General features: G+C 44.9%; 1 protein-coding gene across 11 annotated transcripts in view; it reads left to right on the top strand.

Moving 5' to 3' along the window:
* REPS2 (RALBP1 associated Eps domain containing 2) overlaps positions 1-15,371 on the top strand; it is a 228,584-nt gene that overhangs the window by 95,332 nt on the left and 117,881 nt on the right. For 7 of the 11 annotated variants that reach the window (XM_082447097.1, XM_082447101.1, XM_082447099.1 and 4 more), the window contains exon 6: positions 12,272-12,410. In XM_082447097.1, the coding sequence (XP_082303223.1) occupies positions 12,272-12,410 (139 nt within the window). Of the gene's footprint in view, positions 1-7,576; positions 7,703-12,271; positions 12,411-15,371 lie in introns of all 11 variants that reach the window. The other 4 variants (XM_082447092.1, XM_082447100.1, XM_082447096.1 and 1 more) reach the window with 1 other exon arrangement.

The following is a 15,371-nucleotide window of genomic DNA, read 5'->3' on the forward strand; positions in this document are numbered from 1 at the left end:
CCCTTCCCTAATGCTCAGCCCAGGGAGATGACCTAGGAGGTAGCCAGCCCGTGGCGGCTCTTTCAGGGTCCGGGACGTCCCTAGCAAGGCATCATTTGGCCTGTGTGTGGGTTGGTTTTTTTTTTTTCAGTAGGGCCTCAGGCCTTTCCCCCTTACTTTGGAATCTTTCCCCTCGCCCCTTTTCTGTGAGCTCTGACTTTGCCCCCTGTGAAGCTCCCTGCGTCTCCTCCAGCACCGGGCCACTTCCACTAGTCCTCAGGTTGCAGGCCGACCACGTGCCGTTCTCCCGAGTGGGTGGAGCCCAGACACCGCCTAGTGATGATCTTCCTCCTCACTAGGCGGCAGCCAAAGCGCTCCAAGATTTTGGTTGCTTGTTTCAGATTCTGCAGTAAACACCATGCTGTTATTTTATTGGATCATGGGCTGTGAGCTTTCAAATACTCTTGTTCTTCAGAGCAATTAAAAATTTTTAAAAAATGTAAAAAATTCAAAAGATACAAAAGGGTACAGAGAGAGACGTATCCTTCCCACTCTTTCTCCCAGCCATCCAGTTCCCCATCCCAAGGCACTTGACATGACCCATTTCTTTTGTATCATTAGAGGATTATTTTATGCATATACAAGTGAATATAGGTATTCTTATATGTAATTATATATAATATATGCAAAATATATAGTTCCACTTTTTTACATGTGTGGTAGCATACTATACATCTGTTGTGCACTTTGCATTTTTTTACTTATCAATAAGCTTTAACAACAGTCTGTAAGAGTACATAGAGTATGTCCTCATCTTTTTGGTTTTTTCGAATGCATAGTATTTCCTTGTGTACATCTGCCAGAAATCATGTAACCAGTCCCCTCTGATCAATAGCTAGAACTTGCAATCACAGTGTTTGTATATATGTAGGAATAGTTCCTAGAAATGGAATAATTGGGTGAAATGGCTACACATTTTAAATTTTTGGTAGAGATTTTCAAAGTGGAGGCGGTGCCCATTTACACACTTACTAACAATGTATGAAAGTGTGTATTTTCTCATACCCATGCAAATGCAGTGTGCTAAGAAACTTAGGGATCTTGGCCAATCTGATAGGTGAAAAATGAAATCTTGGTGTAGTTTTAATTAGCACTTCTTTTGTGTGGTCGAGAGGAGGTCCTGGGCCCCTGATGCCCTTGGAGGAGGTTAGGGACCCCACTTCCTTTTGGTTCTGGAGTGCCCCAGGCCCACTGGCACTGACTTCTTGTTTCTACCTTTATGGCAGTAAAGTTGAATTAGTTTATGGCTAGAGATTAGGGCTTGGAAAATTTTCTTTTTTAAGGATGGTGAATGTCAACACTGTGTGTGTGTGTGTGTGTGTGTGTGTGTGTGTGTGTGTGTGTGTACCTCTCAGCATTGCTCAGACAATTAAATTCTCTTCCTCTGACTGAAATGGAAAGGTGAGGGGAAAGGGGGGAGGAGGAGGAGGAAGGGAGGGACAGCAGGGAGGGAGGGAGAGGGTATATGTGTGTTTGCCTTTGTGTGTAACAGGAAGAACTGGTTTGATGAAATTTATCGGAATGCACGTGACTTGTTCTCGGTTTGACATCTTGTTTTACCAGATTCACTCCCTATTTGATTTGAAACCCTAGATGGAGTTTGGTCATCTCCTGAGGGGTGAAAGGTTGATGTGTTCTACTTCCCCGAATCTACCTAGAACACACAGATATCCCAGTGGTCACTGTTATTACCACAAAGAGGTCCTATTTTCATAGTATCCAGCCTCTTTTTCCTACTTATTTCCTTCATCTACTTATAATTCTTATTCAGATTTTCTATCCCTTATTTTTGAAACGTTTTATTGAATTATACTGAAATTTACTTTTCTCAGCCTAAATCTTTTGTAGCTGTCGCTTATGGTATTCCTCAGGTGCTCCCCATGTACCCACACTTCTTAATGATTAAAGTGATGGCAGTCACCTGGTTTCTTCGCTGGGAGACACTTCTACGTGAAAGGCAAAAATGTTCTGTGTTATGAGATGAGAATAGTAAAGAGATACTGGATCATTGAAAGAAATGTGACTCTAGGATATAAGAGGAGGGTGCCTGGGATAGAGATTGAAGGATGTTTATGGGACAAAGATATTGATTCAGTAAATATCATGACTGATTGGGGTGCCGCCTTAAGGCCTTTCGGATTCCGTGCTTAGAGGCGGTGGGGAGCGTAAGAATGGTAGGCTGGTACACATTAGGATTCTAGCATCCATGTGGTTAGACAGGTTGGTTAGATGAAAGCAAATAAGCACATTTTATTTGTGGGGTCAGTGTTGCCTTTCCACCCCAGCTGTGAGCATTTCATTAAAGGCTTATGGTGTCCAGAACTTCCCTGCTAGTAGCTAGGGCCCACACTGATTTGGTAGACAGGGTGCCTCTGAATTAGCCTCTTGGATATAGCTGAAAACACCCAGTTAAACTCCTGGTGTCAGAGAGTACTTTGTAAAGCTGGAAAGGAGTGTGGTGTTTGTTTCCTAGGACCCTTTGGTCTCAGTAGATAGTGTGGTGTGAACAGGAAAGGCTCCCTTACAGGGGCACCATTTTACCCCTAAACGCATCAGTATCCCCCGATCTCAGGGCAGCAGGCGGTGTCATGCTCCCGATCGTCTGTCCCAGCAAGAGGCACTACCGACAGAATGCTTCTCTGGACCCCGTGCTGTGCCGGCCTCTTCACTAGTCTGTGCCCTTTTGTCCTCCCAGCAGTCTTGATTGCAGGGTAGACTGCCTGCCAGATTGTGTCCTTGACTCATCCATTGGGAAGTATTTACTAAGTGGCCTCTATGGGTCAGCCGCCATGCCAGCGTGCCCTGAGGATGACAAACAGGGTCCCTGCTGTCGAGGAGCAGTCAAGAGGGGGGAGATGGATGGGAATCACATGATCCTGCCTCTGCATGTATAATGGAAAACTGACAATTGCCCTGAAGGCAAGAGAGCAGTTGGATAGCATATAACAGAGAAATTGGCCCTGGGGCTGGAAAGTGAAGGGAGGCTTCCCTGAAGAAGTGATGCTGGACTGAGCTGTGAAGGAGGACTCGTAGTTCACCAGGCAGGGAGGGATGGTGCTGGCAGGTGAGGAGAGGGGTGTCTCACGCCCCAGGAAAAGTCTGGACAAAGGGCATGCTTCACTGTTGACACCAGAATCTACTCTGACTAGCTGAAGCAAATAGGGATTTATAATAAGGGGTGTGGAGAGCCTGCCAACTCTTTGGAAGGACTGAAAATTCAGACTGTGTTCTGAGATTGCAGGAACAATTCCCAAACCCCACAGCAGAACTGGTGACTAAGGGAGCCTCGCCTCTGCCGCGAGCAGAGCTGTGGAATGGGGTGACTGCTGCCCTAGCTTTCGCCCTGGTGCCCCACCTGCATGACCAGCGCTGGCAAAGTGAATGCTCTGTTCCCTGCCTCTTTCACTGTGCGACTCGGTTCTTCATCTGTCTTCCGTGGGCGTGTTTAGTGGAACCTGACTCCAGCGTGGCATTCTAGCAGCAGAGGTGTTCAGAAGGTGTAGTTTTTACGTAGCCGTTGTCTGCAGTGCAGGGCGTTATGCTAAGAGGGGGTGGAGCCCATGTCTAGCGAGCCCTTGTGCCATGTGTAGTATGGAGTCCTGGAAGAGGGCTGGTGTGGCTGGAGCCTGGAGTCGTGGGGATGTGAGGCCGGAGAGGTAGGTGGGGAACTATTGGCTCAGAAGTGAAGTAAGTGACCATCCCAGATTTGAACCCAAACCTGTCTGCCTCCAGAACCTGCACTCTTGTTGTACCTCCAGTCTGTAGCCTCACTCTCTAAAGCCTTCCATGGATTCAGCCTGAGTTCTTGGTGCATCTGTTTCCCAGCTGACCTCAGGCTGCCTTGAGTGTTAAGGGGAGGACAGTGGGGAAGAGACAGGCAGCCTTGACCTCATCAGCAAGGATGGGGCTGGCACGTTAGTGTAATAGCACCGGAAGCCCGCAGCCTCATCCAAGGCTCCTCTTACTGCTGATTTCTTGCTTTCTCCTGCTCTTCCCCTCTAAGCAGAGAGCAAAATCCTGACAATCGTAAAGGAAAAGTGCCCTTCTGAGCAGGAGATCTTGGCTCCTGGTGGAAGAATTGGAGACAGTGATTACTCATAAGCATTTCTTTTGTTAATCAAAGTAGTGTTAGTGACACATACTAAAATAACAGCGCAGTGATTGAATATCTGTATTGTATGGCTCTCTACAGGATTCTTTCCTGATGCGAAAACATGCCAGATGCTTATAAGCAAAAGTTATGTGAGAAATAAGATGGTGCTCTGTCTGTATGATTTAATAGTTCACTGGCCAAAATCTACAACTAAACTAGGTAATGGAGGGGTAAGTGGAAGTATAGGATATTTGTATCCTCAACTCAGATCCTCAATCTGCAGAATTGCGACAGTATTTTAGGCATTACAGTGACGTTAGTTCTTAAAAGGAAATGGTACATGGCTAAAGGATGGATGGATGGTTAAGAGGGGGGAACCACAGAGCTCGCTGAGTGAGTACACACTCTGGACTCCGTTCATGTTCTGGCTCTACCATTTACTAGGTGTGTGGTCTCGGTAAGTCACTTCCCTTCCCTAATCCTCAGTTTCCTGTTCTGCAAAATGGGACTAATGGGACCTACTTTGCAGGGTTGTTGTGAAGATGAAAGTAGATCCTGTGTATTAGGTGCTTACAGTGTCTGGCACGTAACGAATACATGTTATCTGACATTCTCTGATGTCTGTGGTGATCATCTAAAAAATTTAGTTTATCATAATAAGCAGCAACTGTGCATTGCTCATTAGGCTCAGAGATTCCTATAGTCTGGGCTTCAGCCTTCTAAGCTGTTGAGATTAGATCCCTAAGTAAGTTTGGCAGTATGTGATTAAAGGCATCTTTGTGAATTTATTTCCATGAAGAAGCTGATAAAGTTGAATTGCTTTGTTAGGATTTAATTGTAACTAACTTTGCTACAGGTAAAAACAGAAGTTATTTATTGCAACTTCCAGCGACTCTATAATATTTTAAAATAAAAAGAAAAAAAAAGTTTTCTTCCCCCTCTGATTTCATAGGTAAGGGAGAGGGCGCAGCCTTTACACTGTTGGGTGACAGTTGTTTGGTAAGTGCATCTAAACTTCAGCTCCAGTCATGATAGGAGGGCTCAGGTTAACCGTTCTGTCTATGAGTCAGAATTGGCAGCTTGTCGCATCATTTGTTTATTTGTTCACTCATTTGCCAAACGTCTTTTGAGTGTTTCCCATGTGATAGGCCCTTTTCTAGGCTCTGGGGTATAGCTGTTATCAGAATAGACAAAATTTCCTGTCCTCATGGGCCTTACGTTAGAATGAGAGCGAGGTGGGAAACAGTATAAATGAGGCTATAGAGTATGATACGGAACAGTCGAATGTGAAAAACAAAATTGCAGAGCTCCACCTCCTTCTTTAGCTCCTTTCTTCATTCCTCATTTCCCAGTTTTTCCCAGTTTTACCAGAGCCCTCTTTTCTCTTTACTCTGTACTTCCTCCCTGAGAATCTCCTATCAAACTCATATTAACCAAGCATAGAAAGACGGCTGTAAAGATGCATCCACATGCTGTCCCTGAAGATAGTCTTCGTGAGCAATCAAATTAGAAAGCTGTTTGGGCTCAGAGCGGTCTCAGGTCATTAGGTGGTCAGATTACAAAAGGAAGATGGCTTCATGCTTCGTCTTCAACGCAGGAGTGGCTGTGCTGTTGGCGCTAGGCAGGTGTGCCTTTTCTTTGGGCCTCGCTTGAAGGGTAGGTTGGTTAGAGTAACAGCCCCTCTAACAAATACACCCCGCATTTTAATGACTTCCCACAGCAGGTCTGCTTCTCACTCATCTCACAGATTGGCAGGCAGCTTTCCCCCACATGGTGATTCAGGCGACAGGGCTGCTTCTGTCCTGTGGCTGTGCCGCCCCTTCTCAGTGGGCTGATGGGGACAAGCATAGAGGAGGACCACGGGGTGCTAGCCCTGCCTGGCAGTGGTGCAGGTCGCTTGCGCTCCCACTGCACTGGCTAGAACTCAGTTGCATGGCTGTGGCTAATTGCAGGAAGGGCTGGAAAATGTCATGACTGGCTGGGCAGCCACTCGGTGACACCCGTACACCAGGCATGTAGGGCGTGAGTGGTCAGAGGACAACCACCATAACCCCACATAGAAGCACGGCTATCATTTGCTTCCCTGACTCTTCTTTTGTCTCTGCCCCGTGACGGATCAATCCCCGGATCTTTCTGTAGGCAGCTTAATTGTCACGTGGGCTATGGTCTAGTCTTAGCAGCCTGTGAGCCAGTCTTCCCCTTTAGGGTGGTTGAGTCTTCTCATATCTTTGCTCATGAGATCATGCTTTGATCAGTGGTCGCAGTATGGTGTTCTTATTTCCAAAAGGTCGTTGGCAGGGGAGGTGTCCTCACAGAGTCACTGTGGGCTTGCTAGGAGGTTTTGCTCCCCCAGACGGTTTGTTTGCTAAGGCACCAAAAGGACGTTGTTCTAACAAAGATCATCGCACCCTCAGGTGAAATGGCTGGACTCTAAGGCAGCATTGACAGGAGGCCTCCAGGGTGGGGTTATATTCTAAACAGAAATGTTCTGTGGTTGTAACAGTACACACCCCCTTCTTAAGTTCTCCCTGACAATGCCTCCTTGCAATTCGTACTTTTCAGCTATGTTTGATTTTAAGATACTTCAGGGGTAAATGTCACCTTTTGGGATTTTATTAATAGTATTACTTTTTAATGAGTCTTTTGAAGTCTCTTTCATTATAAACAGCCTGTATTCCCCAGAGATAACAAGTTGCAGTGCCAGATATTTGCATTTCACTTGAAACAAAACCAAGGGTTTGAATGTTTTAAATATAAGCAAATCTAATTCTCCTGTGTCTAGAGGAACTGTATAATGAACCATATGTATGAGGCTTAAGCACACAGATGCGGAAGATTCTCTCTCTGTCTCTCCTTTTCTCTCTCTCTCTCCCTCCTTTTATATTTTCTTAAAAACGCTGGTAGAGCTCAAAATTGGCACCAAGTAGCAAAAATCTCCACCCAGCCAACCAAACCACTAGAGCTGGAGTGGAACTGGGGCGCCTCTTGGGTGCACACGGAGGTGGGGCTCTCCCTGGTTACGGCTTCTCCTGGGAAGCCCAAGGCTCCATCGTTCCCCCGCCCCCGTTTCTCAGTGCCTCCAGTCTTTGCAATTAGACATTCTCTCTTAGGTGACTGATTTCAGGTCTTTGATTGTTATGATTGCCTTTTGGGTTCATTTCGAGGAGATGGCCCCCTAGCTGCTGCCAGAGAGGTCCCAAACCGCTGGAATGGGCCTTCATGTGGTGGGGGCCCTATGGCTTTTTTCTCTTACTCCCCTCATAGCCCTCCCTACCTCTGGGCCACCGTGACCTCTGGCCGGGGTTGCTGATATGGCCTTAATTGGTCTTCTGACCTTTAGTCTTCCCTTCCATTCTCCTCACTGAAGTGATCTTTCTGCAGCTCAAATCTGATTATTTCATTGGCCTGTGTCATACTTATCTGTGGCTCCTGATTGTCTTCTAGATACAGTTTAAAGCCCTTAACCTGGTGCACCTGAACCTTCATGGTCTGGACCAGGGGTCCCCAACCCTTGAGCTGTGGACCGGTACCGGTCCGAGGCCTGTTAGGAACCGGGCCGCACAGCAGGAGGTGAGCAGCGGGCGAGGGAGCGGAGCTTCATCTGCTGCGCCCCGTCGCTCCCCATCGCTCGCATTGCCGCCTGAACCATCCCCCCCCGCCCCACCCCCCGGTCCGCGGAAAAACTGTCTTCCACGAAACTGGTCCCTGTGCCAAAAAGGTTGAGGACCATTGGTCTGGACCGTCTTGAGGCAACTCCACTCGCATCTCCTCTGCACTGGCAGCCCATTCTATCTGTATGTAGCTCAACCAAGCTACTTTCAGGAGATGGCTATTTTCTGGCATTTTAAGGTGTCTTTGCAAATGCTGTTCCTTTTGCTTGCCTTGCCCTGCATGTTTTGTAGCATTGCTTCTCAGACTTGAGTGTGCTTTGCATCATCTAGAGGGCTTGTTAAATTGCAGATGCCTGAGCCTCACTCCCAGACTTGATGATTCACTAGGTGTGGGGTAGGGCCTGGGCTTCTGTATTTCTGACAAGTCCTCAGGTGATGCGGATGCGGGCGGTCGGTGGACCAACTCCCAGCCGCGGAGCTCCGGAGTTCCCTATCTCACCGCAGCTCACACCTCACTGTTTTGCGATTGCCCATCTTTCTCCCTCACTGGACTCTAGGCTTCCTGGGAAAAAGAATGTGTTTGACCATCAGAGTATCCCTAGTGTCTAGTGACTGGGATGTTGGTGATGTTGAATAAGTGTCTGTGAATGAATGAATGAATGAGCAGGTCAGTGTTTCTGCAGCAAAGTTCACATCGTTTGGCTTCTTGTAGTATAGATCAGCTTTCTTTTGGAATATTTCGGCTTCAGGGAATGTGGAATGTGATCCGCCCCTTCCACCTGTCTCTGAAATCACTCACTTAATGAATAAGGCACTTGAAACTTCTCCATAGAGATCAGACCATGGGACCGACAGGGACGTCTGTTGATAGATCTCAAACTTTAAAATATGAAATGGGGACTTCCCTGGTGGTGCAGTCGATAAGACTCTGCTCTCCCAGTGCAGGGGGCCTGGGTTCGATCCCTGGTCAGGGAACTGGATCCCGCATGCATGCCGCAACTAAGGAGCCCGCCTGCCGCAACTAAGACCTGGTGCAACCAAATAAATAAATATTAAAAAAAAATCAAGTTGTTCTTTAAAAAAAATAAAATAAAATATGAAATGGACTCATAGGCTTTCTTTCATTACCTGCAGTATAGAGTAGTGTTTTTGCATCTCTTTCAACATAAGACATACCCCTGAAGTTGTTAGAGCCCGTCAATAAGTGGCCCCCACCCGACTTTTATAGTGTCTGTGCTGAGCCTGCTAGGGGCTGTGTGCAGAATGAAGGCTTAGATGATATGGTTCTTGCCCTCCAGGTCGAAACCTGAATGAAGATATTTAACAGCACTTTAAATGTTCAAACTGTGTGATACTTAGCATACTTATAATAAGGATTCATATTTTCTAAGATGCTCAAATCACTTGATTTATCAAACCAATTCAAAACATGCAGTGAGAAGCAAGGGGAAAGAGATGGGGGTAGGTTAACATGTTTCGTGCAGGCTGGTAGAAGGGCCACACCAGGTACAGATTGCCCGGTGTTCACATGCCCTCTCTCACTGTTGGAAGGCACTTTAAAAAAAAATTTTTTATTTATTTTTGGCTGCGTTGGGTCTTCGTTGCTGCGCGCGGGCTTTCTCTAGTTGCGGTGAGTGGGGGCTAGTCTTTGTTGTGGTGCGCGGGCTTCTCATCGCGGTGGCTTCTCTTGTTGCGTGCAGAGCATGGGCTCTAGGCGCTCGGGTTTCAGTAGTTGTGGCTCGTGGGCTCAGTAGTTGTGGCTCGCGGGCTCTAGAGCGCAGGCTCAGTGGTTGCGGCACACGGGCTTAGTTGCTCCGCGGCATGTGGGATCTTCCTGGGCCAGGGCTCGAACACGCGTCCCCTGCATTGGCAGGTGGATTCTTAACCACTGCGCCACCAGGGATGTCCTGGCACTTTTGGTTTTAAGGAGCAAGAACTCTCCTTGTCAGCTTAAGTTTTCTTGAGAAGGAGGAAGGGGTTGGAGTTCTCATGGGAATCCAAGAAATGAGAGACGAGGATTGGCCCTGTGGTCCCCAGGAATGGGAGTCCTTGGTTATTCACGTTTGTTCTGCCATGAACAGACTTGGCCCTAGTTGAGTTTGCGTCACTGTCCACTTATCTTTTGGCTGCCAGCAGCCACCCTCCCCCCGGACTCTTTCTCGTACTTCCGTTCCTCACAGGTTCTGCTTGTGCTCAGTTCTTGCTCCCTTGTGACTTCAGGTCCCAGGTGGCCTTTGCTTGACACCACCACCCTGCTATGCATCTGCTCAGGGTCTGCTTTCTCTGCTTGTTGATCTTTCTACTTTTTATCCACATCCCCAAGAATGAGCATCTGGCCCAGCTTGTTCTCGCTAGAGAAAAGCTTTCTATGCCAGAGCATCCCAGAGGCCAGCAACTGTGAGCCCACCCACACTTACTTGGACTCAGCTGGGGGAGACCGGGCATGAGGTGGGCCATGCTGTGTGCACATGTGGTTCCAGACCCATCTTCTTAGCCAAGCTGGGGTTTGGGGGCAGGTAGCGCCTCTGCAGTGGCTGTGGGCCTGGCAGGTATGTCAGAGAGTCCTTCGGGGCCGTGGGACTTGAGGATGGGTAGGATTTGAGTGGGCTGGGATCAGAGGAAGGGTTGTCTGGGAAGAAGACGCAAACCTGACCCATGAGGAGAGAGCATGTGGGCTATCAGAAGCCTGCTATGAGTGACCAAGGAGGAGGCTGGATTATAAGGGCCCTAAAAGCCAGGTGGAGGAGGGGGATTTGTTTTATTGGGCAATAGGTCATCCTGAAAGCTTTTAAGCAGAGGAATCAGTCACTTTCTCCTCTCCATTCCTGATTCCTGCTGTCAGATTAGACTTGAGACCTGCTAAGAGACCACTGATGCCACTTAGGGGTCAAGTAATGTGGGAGAGGAAATAGGGTGAGCAGATGGTTATGGTATGACACTACCAACAGCGACTGGGTATGGCAGCTTCGGTTCCAGGTGGGAAGGAGAGTGCATTTTAGGGGAGTAGAAGCTTCCATGTCAGCCCCAGGGAATGCAGCAGGCAATACCTAGCATGGAGATTTTGGCAACAGATTAAAAAAAAGTGGGCACTTATTTGCTGACTGCAGGGGTTCAGTGAAGGATATGGGCATGTCCCTTAAGCTCTCTGAGCCTCGGTTTCCTCATCTGGGAAAAGGATACTAATACCTGCTGTGTCTACCTCTCAAATGTTTGAGGTGTGCTCAGGTGAGATAGGGGTGTATGAAATGCTTTGTAAATTTCAAAACACTCTATGAATTTAAGGCATTAACTACTGGATAGTGACTTTCAGGGCATTTAAAAACGGTTTGATTTAGATTTAGTGGAAACTCATCTAGTATGCAAACTTCAAAGATGGCATCTCAAGGTCATATCACAGCTCAGACTTTTTACAGAGTTGTTTCTTCTCTGAATGGCATCAGAGGAGAGCCAAGTGTTCCTGGGAAGAGTTACTTCCAGAATGTGGTGTGTGTTTGTTGGGGAGGTTGAGGCAGGGGGCGGAGATGGTCTGCTGTCTTTTCCGGGGATAGTGAGTAGAATACCCTCCTAATGATTAATTCCTTGGTAGTGTGTTCATTCAGAAGCAGGCACCTTGATGGGTATTAGTAGTAATACCTCTCCCCTTCTTTCCTAGTCTCCTTTTGTCTTAAAGGCTCACCCTCCTTGTGTTCACCTTTTAGTTCCATGAAGGTGGCCCTTGGCAAGTAGCACCTTAGCCTTAGGGTAGATGGGAGGGATGCAACAAAGCCCTGTGCTGCTCCTTCCAGAATCACCATTTTTGCTTCTTTCCCCATTGCTTAGCAGAGCTGTTTTCTCCTGCACTACTACTCTGGTTCTCTGTATCCTTAAATTCTCAAATTTGGCTTGCATGCCCCCTAGTGGCAGGTCGGATGCACCCCTTGTTACCCTGTTTGTTGTGGTACCATGACAGCCCATCTTTGCACTCAGCTCTATTACTAAGTAGAACCCCCAGTTCACAAATGTGGAAGGAGAGGTTTGGTGATCCTGACTTGCCACTCAGGTAGGACCTGGGGACGTGGGACTTGATTCGGAGCTTTTGATTCCCAGATTTATACAACGGGAATGCCTCAGAAAAAAAGATGGTGTGGTTATAGCTGTTCTAGATTTTAAAAAAATGGTTTAAAAAGAATCTAGATTATCTTACTATCTACTCAACTAATTTGAAAGGATCAAAATGTGGTGAATATTTGAAGGAAAGAACGATTGTATTTTTTCCCCCTTCATCACATTGGAAAATCTTTCGTCACTCACCCAGGTGTTCAGTATTTCATGCTCAGTCCTGTTAACAACTTTGGGAAATACAAAAGAAAGGTATAAAGCATCATGTCTGACCTTCAGAAGTTTACAGTCCCATTAAATTCTACTCACAAGGTGTTTAAATTCGTTCCCTTGAGGAAAAAAATAATTATAATGCTTGGGTTTAATATTTCTACTTCGTTTCACAAAAGACAGATTCTGTGAGCATCTGCTTATTGATTTCTTTTTAAAGTCCTTTTCAGTGGAGAGAGAACTGCAGGATAACAACAGTAGTTACCCAGACGAACCCTGGAGGATAACGGAAGAGCAGCGAGAGTATTATGTCAACCAGTTCCGGTCCCTTCAGCCTGATCCGAGTTCCTTCATTTCAGGTAACAAAGTCTGGCCGGTGAGAACACGGGTCCCAGCTCACTGTCTCACATAAATAACAGCGCCCATCTTGAGAAATAGTCCACATAAAATGAGTACAACAACCTTCTATGATTTCAGTTTGTTTTTCTCTGAGGCTGAATGTCTCATCAACTATAAACCATGCAGAAAAACACTTGGCAATGATATTGGGAAAGTTACGTTTCCGTTTCAAAGGGGGGGTTAAATGGGAATTTGGAGCATCGTGGTTCAGATCCTGTGCCTTATTAGCTGGAGCAGTTCCTGAAATGAGTGTCGCACCTTTAATTGTGTACTCATTATGTTGGTGTTACAGCAAGGACATAGTGTAGCCTCCCAAAGAGTTGCTGTCACAGGTCTCTTTATGTTATATACACCTTAGAGTTCAAGTTCATGTTCGTTTTCTTTGGCTGCATTCTTTCTCCTTTGGTTTTTCTGAGAGAAAATATGGGAGGAAAATTGGCCAGCATTTTTATGTCCACATGTTAGTTCTTCTGGGTTATCTTCAGAAATACATATTCCTATTGAGTTCTCATGCAAAATTCAAGCTGAGAGGAACTGATTTAATTCCCACGTGCCTACATTTCACCCGGCTGAAGACTAGACAGTGAAATAGTAGAGTCTGGAAGACAAATTCATAAAACTTTCTTTTTATACTTCAGTTGTGAAGAATAACAATATGTCCTTGATAATTGTAACCTGACATATCGCAGTGTGGACTAAGATTAATTTTCTCTCGTGAAATAAGGTGCGTAGTTGAAATATACCTGTATAAACACAGATGTCATTTTCTGGTTGGTGGCAGTGGCTTTATATGAAGGCAGAATATTGTAGATACAAAAAATTAACGTTGACGACATGATTTAAAAAAAAGCAGAAACCCAGATTGCATTTATTGACCACTTGCTAACTTTACCCACTGCTTAAGTGAGTTTCTTCACAATGTATGCAGATATTTAGCCAAATACAAATAGGTAGCTGTTAGGAATGTTTTTATTTTCTTTTAACCTTTTCATTTTGCAGAATTTCAAATACAGACACAACTCAAGTGGCTAGTATAACAAACTCCTATGTACCTATCACTCAGCTCTCACAATTTGGTTTTATTTATACCCTCTCTGAGCCTAGGTGGTTTTGAAGCAATTACCAGGCTATTTCATTTGAAAATATTTCAGAATGTATCTGTAGAGATAAGGCCTCTTTTAAAAACATAACCGCAACTCATTAGCACATTAAAAAAAACCCACAAATTACTTAATATCAAGTCTTGTTCAGATTTCCCCAATTGTCTCACAAATGCCTTTTTAAAAAGTTTAGTTTGATCAAGGTCAGGAGAGGTTCATACATCGCAATTAGTTGATGTCCCTTTTTAGAAAGCATCTTTATTTAGATGTAATTTACATACTCTAAATTCACCCATTTAAAGTGTACAATGTTTTTAGTGTAGTATAGTCACAATCTAGATTTAGAGCACCTCCCCCCCAGTAAACCACCTACTTATTAGCATTTATTCCCCATTCCTGCTCTCCCCAGCCCCCAGCCCTAGGTTACCATTAAACTACTTTCTCTCTCTATAGAGTTGCCTGTTCTGGGCTGTTCATATAAATGAAATTGTATAATAAGTGTTTTTTGGTGTCTGACCTCTTTCACTTAGCATAATGTTTTTAAGGTTCATCCATGTTGCTGTATGTACCAGAGCTTCATTCCTTTTTATGGCTGAATATCATTCCATTGTATGGATAGACCACATTTTATTTATCTGTTCATCAGTTGATTGACTTTTGAGTTGTTTTGGCTGTTAAGAATAATGCTGCTGTGAACATTTGTGTACAAGTTTTTGTGTAGATGTATGTTTTTATTTCTCTTGGATGTATACCTAGGAGTGGAATTGCTGGATCATAGGATAACTCTGTATTTAACCATTTGAGGACTAGTCAGACTGTTTTCCAAAGTGGCTGCACCATTTTACATTGCCACCAGTAGTGTCTTACTCCACATCCTTGCCAACACTTGTTTTTATCTCTTGATTGTAGCCGTCCTAGTGGATGTGAAGTGGTATCTCTTTCTGGATGAAGAATGGCATTGAGCATCTTTTCACGCTCTTACCGTCCATTTGTATATCTTCTTTGGAGAAATGCCTATTCAGATACTTTGCCATTTTTAAAAAAAAATCGTTGAGTGGAAAGAGTTCTCTGTGTATTCTAGACACAGGTTCCTTATCAGACATATGATTTGTAAATATTTTTTTCCCAATCTGTGGCTTGTCCTTTTATTTTCCTAATGGTATCTTGCGAAGCAAAAAAGTTTAATTTTGATGTTCAGTTTATTTTTTCTTTTGTTGCTTGTGCTTTTGGTGTCATATCTAAGAAACCATTGCTTAATCCAAGGTCATATTAGTTTTGTTTTATTATTATTATTATTGGCCGCACCATGTGGCTTGTGGGATCTTAGTTCTCAGATCAGGGATTGAACCCGGGCCCTGGCAGTGAAAGCGCAGAGTCCTAACCACTGGACTGCCAGGGAATTCCCTATGTTACAGTTTTATTTCTTACATTTAGGTCTTCGTCCAATTTGCATATGATATGGGGTAGGGGTTCAAATTTATTCTTTCGCATGTGAATATCTAGTTGTCCCAGCACCATTTGTTGAAAAAACTATTCTTTCCCCCATTTAATTGTTTTAGGTTCCCTGTCAAAATTCAACTGACTGTAAGTGTGAGGGTTTATGTCTTTACCAATTCTATTTCACTGATTTGTATGTCTAGCCTAATGCCAATACCATACTGTCTTGATTATTATAGTAAGTTTTTGAAATTGGATAGTGAGAGTTCTCCAGCTTTGTGCTTTTCAGTTTTATTTGTTTTGATTTCAATTTTTAGGGATTGTGTTCTTAAAATTTAATTTTTTACTTATATAAAATATTAACACAGTCCTAAAGTTGACTGT

This window comes from Balaenoptera physalus (assembly GCF_965194825.1).
Source record: "Balaenoptera physalus genome assembly, chromosome: X".
In the NCBI taxonomy this organism is placed as follows: Eukaryota; Metazoa; Chordata; class Mammalia; order Artiodactyla; family Balaenopteridae; genus Balaenoptera; species Balaenoptera physalus.